Genomic DNA, 15,245 nt, shown 5'->3' on the forward strand with positions numbered 1-15,245 from the left:
TTTGGGTTGGGGACTACTGTTGAAAGGGACCTCTGGAGATCATCTAGTCCACCCACCCTGCCAGAGCAAGTTCACATAGAGCAGGCTGCACAGGATGGCATCCAGATGGGCTTTGAATGAATCCAGAGAAGGAGACTCCACTACCTCTCTGGGCAGCCTGTTCCAGTGCTCCACCATCCTCAATGTAGATGGAGCTTCCAATGTTCAATTTTGTGCCCATTACCTCTTGTCCTGTCATGGGCACCAGTGAAAAAAGACTGGCCCCATCCTCCTGACATCCACCTTTTAAGTATTTGTAAGCATTGGTAAGATCCCCACTCAGTCTTCTCTAGGCTAGAAAGCCCCAAGTCCTTCAGCCTTTCTTCATTAGACAGATGCTCCAGTCCCCTAACCATCTTCTGTAGCCCTTTGCTGTACCTTATCAAGTAGTTCCATGAACTGGGGAGCCCAGAACTGGACACAGTACTCCAGATGAGGCCTCTCCAGGGCTGAGAGGCAGAAGAACCTCCCTACTCCTGCTTGCCACACTCTTCTCCATGCATCCCAGAATACCATTGGCCTTCTTGGACACAAGAACACATTGCTGGCTCATGGTCATCCTGCTGTCCACCAGGACTCCCAGATCTTTTCCAGAGAGCTGCTTTTCAAGTCAGCCCCCAACTTGTGCTGATGCACGAAGTTATTCCTCCCTAGGTGCAGGACCCTACACTTGCCCTTGTTGAAGTTCATTAGGTCACCCTCTGCCCAACTTTCCAGCCTGTCCAGATCACACTGGGTGACAGCACAGCCTTCTGGTGTGTCAGCCACTTCTCCCAGTTTTGTGTCATCAGCAAACTTGCTGAGGGTACACTATCCCCAGGTCACTGATGAATATACTGAACAGGACTGGACCCAGTACTGACCCCTGGGGACACCACTTGTTGTGGACCTCCCATTAGACTCTATCACTGACCACAACCCTCTGAGCTCTTTCAGCCAGTTTTCAATCCACTCTACTGCCCATCCATCTAACCTACACTTCCTAAGATTGCCTGTGAGGATGCTGTGGGAAACAGTGTCCCAAGTCTTGCTGAAGTCAAGGTAGACAATGTCCACTGCCTGCCCTCATCCAGCCATCCAGTCATAGAAAGCTATCAGATTAGTCAGAAATTACATCCCCTTGGTGAATCCATGTTGACTGCTTTTAATAACCTTATTTTCCCCTATCTGCTTTGAAAGGATACCCAGAACAAGCTGTTCCAGCATCTTCCCAGGGATGGAGATGAGGCTGAGTGGCCTGTAGTTTCCTGAATCTTCTGTCTTGCCCTTTTGGAAGGCTGGAGTGACACTGGCTTTTCTCCAGTCTTCAGACCCTCTGCCTGATCTCCAAGACCTTTCAAAGATGATAGACAGCAGCCCAGCAACATTGCTTTATGACGACAAAAACAACCTTAACTATCACACTGCTTACATGAGAAGATGATTCAGGAGTGGCCAGCTAGAACAGGTTTAACACTGAACTTCAAAAGACATCACATTTAGTTTTCATCACAAATTCTTCTGTCAGAACCACTGACTTACTCAAAGCAAAAGGCTCTCCAGAGCCAAAGAAAACTACAGCACGTGGGGTTCTGAACCACTGCTTAATGGAATCACTGAAAGTGGTTTCTGATAAGCCTGCAACAAACACTCACAGTTGATAATGAGACTACTGGTCCCATGGTTCTAACAATGAAAGGAGGATTTCAAAACCTTAATTCTTCCTACTGTCAGCTCTGGTATTTTATTACTCATGTTACTTTACACAGAAAATGATTGTTTCCAGGCTCCCAACAAAACCAAGGATTTTTCTGGAGCTCTCAACGGTTATCAAAATTTTTAGGTCAACTCCTTAAGGAAGCTAATTTATGTTCTCTTTCAGTTGTGTGAAGAGCCATTTCTACAACCCTACAAAGAGGGTAAGTCACCAGCAGATTGAGAGAGGTACTGAGGACAAGCAGGTACATTCATGTGAAAGCACTGAAAATGCTTTTCAGAAGACACTCTTTTTATTACCTTAAGTACAAGAAGCACACTTTGTAATTTAGATCACACAGAATGTTAGGGGCTGGAAGGGACCTCAGAAGATCATCTAGTCAAACCCCCCTGCCAGAGCAGGGTCACCTATACCAGGTCACACAGGAATGCATCCAGGTGGGTCTTGAATATCTCCAGAGAAGGAAACTCCATGACGCCCCTGGGGAGCCTGTTCCAGTGTACTGTCACCCTCACAGTGAGATCATTCCATTTCAGATCATTCCATTCTTCTGCCAATTACCTCTGAGATTCAGCCCCAAACAGCAGAACTGCATTAACATTCCAGTTTCTTCATAAATAAGTCAAGGAAGCCTTGCTAAACTGCAGAAGTGATTTATTTGTTCCCTCAGCCACAAGGTAGTGATTGCCACCTTCTGGGAAGAATTTTCCAAGCCAGAGTAACAGACAGAAACATTGACCTGCAGCCTCCTCCAGAAAGCATCATGTACTGCCAGCAAGGCAAAAGGCTGCCTGGTCACAAGGTACTGCCTTCAGATGGCAAAGCAGATTTCACACTAGCAGAACTTCTCTGTAGTGTATCCTTAGGAGAACCTATGAGTAGATCTCTAGTCTAGTACTCAAGTGCAGCTTGAAGAGGACCTCAGCAGGACAATATAAACAGGCTGTGCTCCTGCTTGCAGAGTATCAGATGAAACCTTAGGAGTGCATGTATCAGCTTGGGTTTGAGATGAGGGCACAACCAAGACCCACTATACAAAGCCATGGTAGAAACAGGATGGAGAGAGGGAGGGAGGGGTGAACAGGCTGGGAAGCATTGCCAGAAACAGTACTTAAGAGAGAATTCAGATGTACAGGCTTGTCTGTAAAGCTTGGGGAGAAAGAATTATACACCTTGAATTGCAGGCAAATGACTTCAGCACATTATGAGACACTCCTGCTCGAGAATGATGCACATTCTTGTGTTACATTGTGTAGAAACATGTATTTGTGTAACATGATGTTTACAAAATGCATATGCAAGAGCATTTGTTCTTTCATGTTCTCTCCAGGTACCTGGTTGCAGACTCTCAGCCAAAAGGAAACATAAGATAATTCTAGCTTTCAAAGTGATGAATGAAGGTTACACTGCTTAGTATTCCTCACTACCTTCCCCTTTGAGCTTCTCTTAACCAAAACAAATAACCACACAACAGGACAGACAAATCACAGGCTGTTCCCAGTTCCTCCTGGAAAACAAGGCACACCATTAGCTTCACACAGAGAACCTCAGAACTGCAAGCAGCAAACATCTGCTAATTGTATTCCATTAGGTTAGCTCTAACTATTGCTCAAATTCTTAGACAGCCGTAGCTGCACCTCCCCATTTTTCAAGACCAGTTCACTGTCATCCTGATGACAAGACCCCACTACTCGTTCCTTGGAGTTTCACAGAAGCTACTGTGTTCCTGCTTTTGGAGGTTGTATTCCTACCACAGAAGCTTCCCAAGCTGTGAACAAAAGCACTGTGGTGCTCTGGCAGTTGCAGGTTTGGAGAATTAGAGCCAGCTCTGCATCTCCTCTTCATATTTTTGAGGGTCAATGAAAGGTTTGTCGATGGAGCGGATCATCAGCTCACCGCAGTACACACACTCAGCTGCCACAATGTCATCGATGTCGGCTTTGATCTGTTCCCGACTCTGCTGCCCCTTCCCCAGGCTAATGCTATCTGCGTCCTTGGGACGATGGTGGCTCTTGGAAGGCTGACTGGTAGCTGCCAGCTTCTTCTGAAGATCTTCAAGTTTTGCCTGCTTATAGGCAGGGAGGTTTGGGAAAACGGCTTGGAGGAGGCAGTCATAGTGAAACATGTGACCACAGAGGAAAAGGTAAAAAGGGCGGTTCAGAAGAGGGAAGTCACAAGCAGCACACTTTTCCTGAGGCTCCACAGAGCCATATTTATTTCTCATCTCCTGGATGTCCTCTCGGATTCTCTTGGCACTCTGTGTGGCTTCCTCCATCTCCCTTTTCAGCTCCTCAATATGTTTGTTGTAGTCCTCCAGGGAGTTACAGATTGCTTCCTTGAAATGGTCAATAGTGACAAAGTCTGGGAAGAATGGCAGGACATCTTCGATCTTCAGCAGGGCACAGCTGGAGAGGCAGGCCATTGCCTTCTTCACATCCTTCTCCTCCTGGACAACATGGCGAGCAATCTTCAACCACAGCTTCTTCCGCAGCTCCTCATCGTCTTCAGGGAGATCTGCACAGGACTTTGCAAGATCAACATCCACCTACAAGTTGGAAAGACATGGAAACCGAGTTAAGCTTCCCTCTTTGGTTATCCACCATTCGACTTCAGAGCCTCTGGTGCATTACAGAAGGCATCATCAGAAAGCTTCTCCTGCCATCTCATTGCCTAGGGCTGCAATACTGGCCTCCTCTCTACCAGTGTTCCTCCCCAAGGATTTGCTTGCTACCCAAAGAGAACAACAAAGTTCAGGCCCTGTACTCAGCACTGGTTAGGCCACACCTTGAGTACTGTGTCCAGTTCTGGGCCCCTCAATTCAAGAAAGATGTTGAGTTGCTCAAATGTGTCCAGAGAACGGCAACAAAGCTGGTGAGGGGTCTGGAGCACCAACCCTATGAGGAGTGGCTGAGGGAGCTGGGGGTGTTTAGCCTGGAGAAAAGGAGGCTCAAGGGGACCTCATTGCTGTCTACAACTACCCGAAGGGAGGTTGCAGCCAGGTGGGGATTGGTCTCTTCTCCCAGACAACCAGCAACAGTACAAGAGGACACAGTCTCAAGCTGTGCAGGGGGAAGTTTAGGCTTGATCTTAGAAAGAAGTACTTCACAGAAAGAGAGATTGTCCATTGGGATGGGCTGGCCAGGGAGGGGATGGGGTCAGTGTCCCTGGAGGTGTTAAGAAAAGCCTGGATGAGGCACTTAGTGCCATGCTCTAGTTGATTAGTTAGGGTTGGGTGATTGGTTGGACTTGATGATCTTGGAGATCTCTTCCAACCTGGTTGATTCTGTGATTCTGTAAATCCATGTTACAGAAACTTTGCTGCAAAGACATAGCAATGGTGAGAGAAAAAACAATCCATCACCCTGAGGGTCAGACTAAGCTGATGAAGGCATTGTCTGATAATTATCACAGCTAGGGACAGGAATTAAGAATCCTGAAAAACGGCTAGACAAGTTCTGCATAAATGCAGATACGTTAAAGGTATTTTATGTTAAAGACTAAGCTGAGACAGACAGCCTTTGTCTTTGTATCTCCATGCCCCTGCCCTCAATTATGGCTTGTCACAGTCAGCTCTCTACTTAAAACAAGTGCAAAAGCACACAAGTACATTAAGTGAGACAGGTCTGTCTTCCCTGACTCAGCTGCACAACTCCTGAACTGAGGAGTATTTCCAGCTCCTCTCATTGCTCAGCTGTTCAGGATCACAGAATCACAGTGTGGCTCAAGTTGCAAGGGACCTCAGAGATCATCTACTCCAACCCCCTGCCATGGGCAGGAATGCCTCTCAACTACACTCAGCTGCTCAAGGCCACATCCAACCTAGCCTTGAACACCCCCAGTGAGGAGACATCCACAACCTCCCTGGGCAACCTGTTCCAGAGTCTCACCACCCTCATACTGAAGAACTTTGTCCTAAGATCCAGTCTAACCTTGCTCTCCCTCGGCTTCAAACCATTCCCCCTCGTCCTGTCTCTAGACACCCTCACGAAAACTCCTTCTGCAGCCTTCCCGGATGATCCCTTCAGGTACTGGTAGGACAACTTGAACAAGGCAGATTCCTTATAAATGACTGCACACAGGCATGGATACACACACATACCTGCAAGGCGAGATCCACAGCCTCCTCATACAGCTCCATCACCTTGTAAATGTGGACACAGGCACGGTGGTGGCCGTGCTCCGCGCACAGCCGCAAGGCGTACTTCAGGTCATAGTGGATGTGGTTTGGGTTGGTTCCTGCCTGCTCCAGGTATGAGAGCAGCGAGTCCGGCCGACACAAAGCGTAAAGAGACAACAGGTAGTTGTGAATGGCTTGCTGGGTTTCCTCCAGCTGATAGACACAGAACTCCATGTATCTAATGGCTTCGTTGATCTGCTGCGTGCTGGCACTCTGGCTGTAGTTAACAAGGGCTGGAATGAGGTTCCTGGCATCCAGTCTGGAGCCCATAGAAATCCAAGCATCAACTACCTTCTTGGGAATATGCTGGATAAGGACTGGAGAGAACTTGTAGAACAGTTTCTCATCTCTGTGCCTGGACAGCACATTTAGAGCCTCATCGTACTCATCATGCTGGCAGTGATGAGCTACTACACGCTCATAGTCCTGCATGATGACTGCAAAGTAGACCATGTGCTCAGTGTCCCCGTGGCTCGCCAACAGCTCATAGATGGATGCCCTGTTATTAAACAGACAGTCCTTGTTCCTAGGGCTGCTCAGAAAGGTGCGGAACTTCTCCCGTGTATCCAGGTAGAGATTTCGCTGTGAGGGATCTCCCTCCAATATGCCCAGCCAGTTCAGGTACAGCTCTGTTAACCACGTGGTCAGCAAAGTGGTCTGTGTCTTCTCAGAAGGCTTTAGGTTACTTAGCTTCTTAAGGAGAAACTCCATCAGGGCCTCCTCTTGCTTGGCTTCAATGAACTTCAGAGCAATTTCCTCAAAGTAGTTCTGGGTCAGTGCATAACATTTGGCACTCTCTAGATACCTCTTGTTCTGGAAGCAGTGCTCTGCCTCCTTTGCCAGCACGATATCTAGGCACTCTGGACGGTCTTTACAATACTCTTTGGCTAAATCAAATTTGTTCATGTTCATATACATCTTCCACACATCTCTAGACTCCCGCTGGACGTGGTAGCGGAACACTACTTTCTCAGTGTGGATCCATATCTGCTGGACCGTGGGGTCTTTGATCATGCGTGTCAGCAAGCCAAACTTCTCCAGGAACAGATCTTGGAAAACCACCTGCCCGTTCAGGGTGCACACAGCCTTCACCCGATCGGGCAGCAGCAGGAGGAAGTGGAACTGAGTGAGCACAATGGAGATTGGCTTGTTCACGGTTATGTCAACATCGGAAGGGTAAACCCAGACCCGTTCATCGCTCAGAATGGAATCGGGACGGCTGTAATCCAAGGTACCATACAAGACACCATTCCCCATCATCCAGGCAAAGGAGCGTGGGTTGGAGCGCAGTTTTGGGGTGTAAAAGGCTATCTCACTGAAACCCAAGTTGGCTGGAAACTCCCGGAAGCTGGGCAAATGGTCAGCATGCATAGCAAAGATGGAGCCGAAGCCTTGCTGCTCTGTCCCTTCAGGCACTTTGCCAACAAACTGGAAGAGTCTCTTTCGAGTGGTGGCTATAATAAAAAATTTCCCTTCTACCCCTCGCTCAATCTCCAAGCAGCAGACCGGAGCCGGTCCCGATTCCTCCTCCAGAGTGTAGACCTGTCGGAAGTACTGGTCAGGATTAGTGCTGAAGAGGCTTCCCTCGCTGACAGAGATTTCAGCCTCGTAGATCTGTCCCTGGGCTGTCCCCACCAGAATAGGCCCCGTGTTGGTCTCTGAACCAAGGAATTTGTTCCAGCCTACACTTTCAATCAGGTGGCCCTTCCAGCGGGAGAGCGCTCGCACTTTCTGAACACTTCTGTTCAGGTAAAGGCATTCACTGGTGTTCAGAGCAATCAGCAGATGAGAGCCTGCCAGCAGCACAGAGGCATGGGAAGGAGAAAGAGAACAAATTAAGCATGTGCCTAAGCAAGCCAAAGTTCCTGAGGTTTCTAATCTTCACATTTGATAAGCTCTGATACCAACATACTTAACCCAAGACTTTCCCAGGCATTCATAGGAATGTGGGGGATTTCCACACATTTCACATGTTGCAAATTTAAATGACTAGTCCCCAGATGCTCCAGCAAGCAGGTACTCCTCCATTTCGATGAGTGTTCTAAGGATAAACAGTTCCCAGAGCTCTCTCCTAGCCCCAGCAGTTGGTGACAGGTATCAGCACCTCTTCCTAAACGTTTAGTTGTTTTTTAAAATCAGTCAAAGCTGCAGCGAGCTGCAGGTGTTTTAGGGTCTACTATACAAATTCTTTATATAAACACAAACAGCACAGGCTGACTGCAAAGATTCCCTTCTGCTGGTTTGAACAGCCCTGCACAGAACAGTCCAGCTGCACATGTTCATTTCAGACACTTCAGAAGCAGCAGCATGCACACAACAAGCCAGGGTTTTTCTTACAGCACAGGGACAAATTAGCAGGCAGGAACCCTGGGCAATGGAGCCCTGCCACTGAAGAACCACCAGTTCTTATTTACAGCACAGAAGGAGAACTCCCTCAGCAGTGCTCGTTATTCACATTCGATCGCATCTGCTGCCAACCACTGTCTGTAAATATACATAGTCCATCGCCTCACCTGTGTGGTCCAGAAACATCTTGTAGACTTTGGCTTCATCTTTGCGTCCCAGCTCTACCTGATTAGGTTCATCTGGCTTCCCAAGATCAATCCTGCAAAGGGAAATCATGAAAGCATGCTTCCAACAGAAGTTCATGTAGGCGTAATTGCTTACTGTTTTCCATACTGAGTTCATGACTTCTTATCCACTTTGGAACTGTAAGTTCTCTGACAACAAGGCAGGGGAAAACAAGCAATAACTTGAAGGCCTCTGGCAACATTACCTGAGAAGGGTGTCTTTCCCAAGGCTCATACACAGCTGGTTAGAGGAGACCACCAAGCTGTTAATTTTCTCCGGAGGAGAAAAATCAATCCTTTGCTTGTTAAATATTGGTGTTTCCTTCTCCAGCCGTGCATTCACATATCCTGGAAAAAGAACATAAACATTTAAAGCCAAAACAAGACAAAAATCCCACAACAATCACCCCACACTGCAAGAAAATCTTATCTAAAGGACTATAAGGACCACTGTCTGCTCTGAGTTTAACTGAGAAGTGAGTTTGCTCCATGAAGCATGAACACAGAGTAGCACACATAGACATGTACAGGAGGAAAGATAAGCAGCAATGTGCTTTGCTGTCTTACCACAGAACTGCAAACCTGGCACAAGAATTTGAGGGCACATAAAATTACAGGGGAAGCCACAAAACTGCCACACAAACTGCAGGAAGAGCTGAAAATTACAGCAGAATCACAGAATAGTTTGTTTTCCTTGGTTGACAGTTTATTAGTTCAAGACAGGAAAGAATGGCTGGCACTACTGAATGCCACCAGTACTGTGTCCAGTTCTGGGCCCCTCAGTTTAGGAAAGATGTTGAATTGCTGGAGCATGTCCAGAGAAGGGCAACGAGGCTGCGGAGAGGCCTTGAGCACAAGCCCTATGAGGAGAGGCTGAGGGAGCTGGGACTGTTTAGCCTGGAGAAGAGAAGGCTCAGGGGAGACCTCATTGCTGTCTACAACTACCTGCAGGGAGGTTGTAGCCAGGAGGGGTTTGGTCTCTTCTCCCAGGCAACCAGCACCACAACAAGAGGACACAGTCTCAAGCTGCGCCAGGGGAGGTTTAAGCTGGAGGTGAGGAGAAAGTTCTTCACAGAGAGAGTGGTTGGCCATTGGAATGTGCTGCCCAGGGAGGTGGTGGAGTCACCATCCCTGGAGGTGTTCAAGGGGGGATTGGACGTGGCACTTGGTGCCATGGTTTAGTAGTCATGAGGTGTAGAGTGACAGGTTGGACTCGATGATCTTTGAGGTCTCTTCCAGCCTTCTTGATTCTATGATTACATAAGACACAAAGAGGGCTCTGGTTTAACACTCCCATACAATCTACCCAAGTGATACCCTGTGGCTTTAATTAAAAGCTATTTCTCTCTTATTCCATGCTGGAATGGAATGAGCTACCATAGCTGACATCCATCATTCACAAGCTAAAGCTGTTTTTAAAGCCATGATGAGTTTTTCCTGTATCCACATAGCAGATTTCATCTTAGAAAGAAGTCTGTTAGATTATTTGCTGCAGGGAACACAGCTGAAGTCACAATGATGCTTTTACTATAACCCCATCTTACCAACTGTAACACTCCCAACTCCAACTGGAAGGCACTTAACTACTTATTAGAGCCCAAACTACAACCAGGACCTGGTGACTGCTGAATCAATGCTCCAATCTCAGCATAAATTACTTCTTAAGCCAAAAAAAAAAAAAATCATTGCCTTACTGTTCCATGGCAAATTCCAGGATGGGTCCAAGTTAACCTAATTCTCAGATCCTTTCATAAACCATGCCTGAATGCTAAGAAATGCCTAGTTAAGACTCTGATGGCTGAGGTTTGACAAGACATGGCCATCTTACAGGCCACATGCTCTGTTCTTAAGCCCAACCAAGGAAACCTGACAAATCAATAAACTGAAAGAGAGAGCAAGTTAGCTCCTATGACTAATTAAGTATTCAGCTAGTCAGTTTAGTCCTAGTCAGCTTGGGAAATGTGCCATCCACAACCATGTTGAGGGACCATTTAGGAAGGAAATCTAGGTAGGAAGGAAGATAATGGAAAGGTAAGGTCTGACTTGAGGCAAGTGAGATGCTTCTGGAGAAGTATATTAAAATAACTAAGTAAATAAATACAATTTAGAAATCCAATGCTTTAGAAACTTCGTGATCTTGAGCACAGATGGACAAAGCACAAGATGCAGTCCAAACTCCTCCCTTTGGCCATGACAAAGGCAAAAGCCCAGCCACTGGCAAGCGGTCAAGAAACTTTTCAGACAGGTGAACCTGTGACCATGTGGTAACACAGAGAAGCAGCATGGCAGATTTAGTTTTCATTGAAGATGGGCAGACCTCTGCAACCAAACACACGAGACTTGCAGAGACCATGCCATTCTGTTCCTAAACATGGAGAGCCCTCATGTGCTTTTCCTATGAGGGAGCAAAAAAAACTACAGAAGAGCTCAGATACGCCTGTGAGCTGCAAAATAAGGAGGCATTCATGTAAAACCAAACCCAAGTGATGATGCTCACTAGCAAAATCCTGGAACATCTTATCACAAAGTTTCATCCCTATCTGTCCCACCAGACAAGTTTTCCCAGCGACTGAACTCCCCATATGCACGAAGTGTTACAGAACCCTCTGACAAAGAAAACAGCAGGCAACCTCAGTCTGACCACACCACCTCAAGCTAGAAAGCAAGACAGGTAGATACACTGCTAGGGTAACTCATCCACTTCACTCCACAGGCAAGTGAAGGAGTTCTAAAGCAAGCAGATCAATGCAACAGTTAGCCTGGACAGAAAGATTAAAACTGAAGGAGATATAGAAAGTTAAAGCCCTTCATGGTCAAAGTAGCTAACTAGGATTATATAAACACAAAGGAAAAAGAAAGCTGAGATTATATCTCAGAGGGAAAAGACTGCTTCCATCCTAAGGAGCATAGGCCTTATACTCTCTAGACCACTTCAAGGCACATTCAGTATCTATAACCTCCCCCAAATTATCCTGAAAAACTAATTTCATCCCTGTTGCTGCTGAAAAAGCCACTGTGGTAGTGGGAAGCAGCCTGCTAACACTACAAATCCTTTAATTGCCTATTCTACCAATGCCTTCTCCATACCTCTGCCTCACCACTAGATCTGCTATAGGAACTTTAAAGGATTCTTGGTTTTAGAGGGAAGATGCACATGCTGGAACACAGAAAGCAACCACAGCCTAACCAGGCAGCCTTTAGCTCAGCACATTTTCTTACACGCTGATCCACATCTTAAACATTATCCATTTATGCAAATGTGTGCCCCTTTATTTTTGGTTAAGCAAAACAGATGTTCTTCATTTCGGATTAGGCAGCTGCAATGTCATGGTTTAAATGTGGTGGAATGAATTGTGGCTCAAAACATGCAGACAAAGCTCCCAAGCTGCAGATTCACATGATGTCTCATGTGAATAAATACAATAAACACAAATACACATTTATAGACAGAGGAAGGATTATTCCGATGGGAACAATCCCCATACCACTGGATGGCCAAGTCACCTGAATTTTTTTCAGGTTGTCACCAGGCAAAACATGGCTGACTGAAACTGCAAGGAAACCCAAACACAGGAAGAAAAAGGAAGAGCTGACCCATATACACAGGGAAGGGGATAGAAATGGGGTGGGGTGTTTCATGTTGAGTTTTTTGTTTCTTTCTTTCTTCTAACTCAGTCACAGTTCAAAGCCTGTGGATTGGATTCCAGCATTCTGGACTCTTTCAGACTGTGTATTAAAATTATAACTGTAGGATCATACTCACTAACGTAAGGATTTTAATTAGCATCCATCACAGAAGGATGAACTTTTAAACTCAGAGTTCCCGACACAAAGGAAACGCCTATTTTATAACACACACTCCTTTTAAACACTTCCCTCTTTCACCCTGACCCCAATGTCCCTCCTTCTGTTCAGGTGAGAATCTACTGCAGCATTTCCCACCCTGACTTCTGGGCAAATCTGCTTTTAATCTGTCCAAAAATCTCAGTTTATCAACATCAGTCAAGTCCAGTGGGCCAAAGTAGGGTTTTTCATGCTGGAACTTCAGTGCTTGAAGTTTACAATGCAGCAGTACTTTAGGTTGGCCACAAAGACACTGCTTGGTTTTCTAAAATTTTCAGAAAACTACCTGAAATTTAGCAAGTACAGGGAACAACTAACTGTAACAGAGGAATTTCCAACCAAACCTTAAGGACTGCTTTCAGGATGTTAACAATTTACTTCCATCTTTTTCCAAAATCAATTTGCTAAGTCTTCAGACTGCCCACAACTTCTACCAGCCCACGTTTTCTTCAAAATCACCAATGTGGTCTGATTTAAGAGTAATTAAAATCTTGATTAGGCTGTGCCTTTGCAATTAAGCAGTTTCCCAAACTTCCTTTGCCAGCAAACTGGCAGATTTCTCAACAATAAGACAGTCGTGACTGGAGACAGTGTTGCCGCAATCAAGAAGAAAAGCTGAGCCCTTCAAAATTTATTTTCAGTGACATGGCTTTTCCCAGCACCCATTCAGGACACTTATTCTTTATCTAACGTTACACAACAAAATAATTACGTGTGTTAAAACAAACACAGGGAACATACCTACTTCCAGTACCTTGACTCAGGGTAATTCTGTCTGTGTTTATACACAAAAATATACTTAAGTGTGACAGGATTCACTAATTCTTACAACATGTATAAACCTCAACACCTGGCTTCCCCAAAGGTTAAAAGTGAACAGTATTACGTGAAAAAAAAAAAAACAAAACAAACAACTTGAAAGAATGTGTCCATGCATTTCCAAACTTGTAACTACAATGCCAGCTCTGCAGAGCAGCTGGTACTGCTATGACACTATCAGGTAGAACAGAATCCTCTCATAACCTACATTTCTTTGCCATACTCAACACACGTTGTGAGGTGGCATCTAACAGGGAACAGTTATTAAACTGAATGTTTAATTTATTAGGGAATATACCTGCCATTTGTTTGCTTCCCCTCACATGAATGAAGCAACTGACTGGTCATCACACTGTTGCTTTCCATTGATTCTACACTTCCCTCAATAGTACAACAGAGGTTCACAGGCCTTTGCAGGCAAGTTTAATAGCGATACAGATTGCTTTCTTGGTAGGCTTCTTCAGCAATAACCTTGCCATCCTGTAGCCCACCTACTGGAAACACTCTAAGAATTGAAGTCTTTGGTAAAACGTCCCTGGGTTAGGAAACTAACCCCACAGAGGTACCGCTGTGCACACAGCCAGGAAGGATATTCTAACAGTTGGGTTCCTTAGAGAGGAGGAGGGGGGGGGGAAAGGAAGCAAGCTGCTGCTATGTCCTCAGACAACTGCCACAGCTCTGAATTGAACAGTACTGAGGTGTGGTTGTAATGAGAGACTCCGCAGGCATGTCACTTCATGTACACGTGTTTCCACCACACTTCACGGCACTAGGGCTATGGCCTTAGGAAGCCCTCCCACAGACAGCCAGCACCTAAGCTTTGGTAAGACGACCTGCATCACCTCTGAGCTTCATCAGGAATCGAGTGTCAAAATATTTCACAAAGCAAATGGAGAAACAAACCGCAGCTGAATGTTATACCACGTACACAGTGATACACCTTTTCCTGGATGCATTCCCCACAGCCTGACGTGCCCGGCTTCCCACACCACCCCAAACTAACAAGCTACCATCTTGCCTTCCCCCTCTCAGCAGAAAAACGCCAGCGGGACTCCCCATACACCGGAGGCCCCGCCAGGAAGCTAAAGGTGCTAGCAGGCCACCAGACAGACAGACACCGGGCCTAGCCCTCCTAGCCCTGTGGGGGCTATGACGTGCTGTAACCACAGCGCCGCGCTGCCCCCAGGGGTCGAGCCAGGCCGGGCGGAGGGGTGCGTGGGCGCCGCCGCCGCCGCGCACCTACCGGAGTGTGGGATTCCCACGCTGGCGCGGCTCTGCGGCACGGAAGCGGAGCGGTACAGGGAATCCTCGTACTCGTCCAGGATGGAAGCCATGACCGCTCACGGACACCGGCGCCGCTAGGCCCGCGCCGGCCGCTTCCGGCAGCGCTCAGGTGACCCTCCTCACGTGGCCGCACGGCGGCGCACTGCGCCTGCGCCGGGCCCCGCCCGCGGGAAGCGCCTCCCGGCCTCGGGATGGCGGCGCTGCCGGCAGTGGCGACACTTGGGGCCGCAGCGCGGAGCGTCCTGTCCATAAGAATACCCTGAAAATGGTTAATCACCTGTACCCTGCTTCCAGGCGGCGTGCAGACGCAGCAAGGCTTGTAGGTCTAGCGCATATGTGTGCCCCTCCCCATCGCTGCCATCCTGTTCGCAGGCGTATGCACGATGGATTTGGAGGTGTTTAAGAAAAGCCTGCACGAGGCACTTTGTGCCATGGTCTAGTTGATGAGATAGGGTTGGGTAATCGGTTGGATTTGATGATCTTCGAGGTCTCTTCCAACCTGTTTTATTCTGTGAATCGCCCCATGAGCACATCATCTTGCTTTACTGGTGTTGGAAAAGGTTTACAGATTTTAATTAGCTTGGGCAGCTTGTGCCAACTCGGCAATTTAACCACATCCCTATTGCACGTAACTAACAAAAGAGTCCTTGCATACTTATCTCTCAAGTCTTCACATCTTTCCTTAACTAATGAACCAGAGAAAAACAAATTTAATATGGTCCAGGACCTGTGAAACTAAGGTGATGATCTAACTTGCGGCTATAAAATGGAAAAGAATTTAAAAGTTTAAGTGAAGTTCAAATTTGAAAGACCATCA

General features: G+C 46.8%; 1 protein-coding gene across 1 annotated transcript; it reads right to left on the reverse strand.

Annotated features, from left to right (window-relative positions):
• Positions 1 to 2,599: 2,599 nt before the first annotated feature.
• VPS18 (VPS18 core subunit of CORVET and HOPS complexes) lies at positions 2,600 to 14,478 on the reverse strand. The gene is made up of 5 exons (XM_054400288.1): positions 14,388 to 14,478; positions 8,689 to 8,830; positions 8,426 to 8,517; positions 5,835 to 7,705; positions 2,600 to 4,280 (listed from the first exon to the last, which is right to left on the reverse strand). The coding sequence occupies exons 1-5, from the start codon at positions 14,476 to 14,478 to the stop codon at positions 3,552 to 3,554; spliced, it is 2,925 nt and encodes a 974-aa protein (XP_054256263.1). The 3' UTR covers positions 2,600 to 3,551.
• Positions 14,479 to 15,245: the final 767 nt, after the last annotated feature.

Source organism: Indicator indicator, chromosome 4 (genome assembly GCF_027791375.1).
Source record: "Indicator indicator isolate 239-I01 chromosome 4, UM_Iind_1.1, whole genome shotgun sequence".
Classification (NCBI taxonomy): Eukaryota; Metazoa; Chordata; class Aves; order Piciformes; family Indicatoridae; genus Indicator; species Indicator indicator.

What these genes read in the sequence shown, in the direction of transcription:
- VPS18 (XM_054400288.1), bottom strand. Translation starts at nt 14,478, where the DNA reads ATGGCTTCCATCCTGGACGAGTACGAGGATTCCCTGTACCGCTCCGCT. An exon ending in GGGAAAGACACCCTTCTCAG is followed by an intron (nt 8,518 to 8,688) that starts GTAATGTTGCCA and finishes TTCCCTTTGCAG; the next exon opens with GATTGATCTTGGGAAGCCAG. An exon ending in GATGTTTCTGGACCACACAG is followed by an intron (nt 7,706 to 8,425) that starts GTGAGGCGATGG and finishes TGCTGCTGGCAG; the next exon opens with GCTCTCATCTGCTGATTGCT.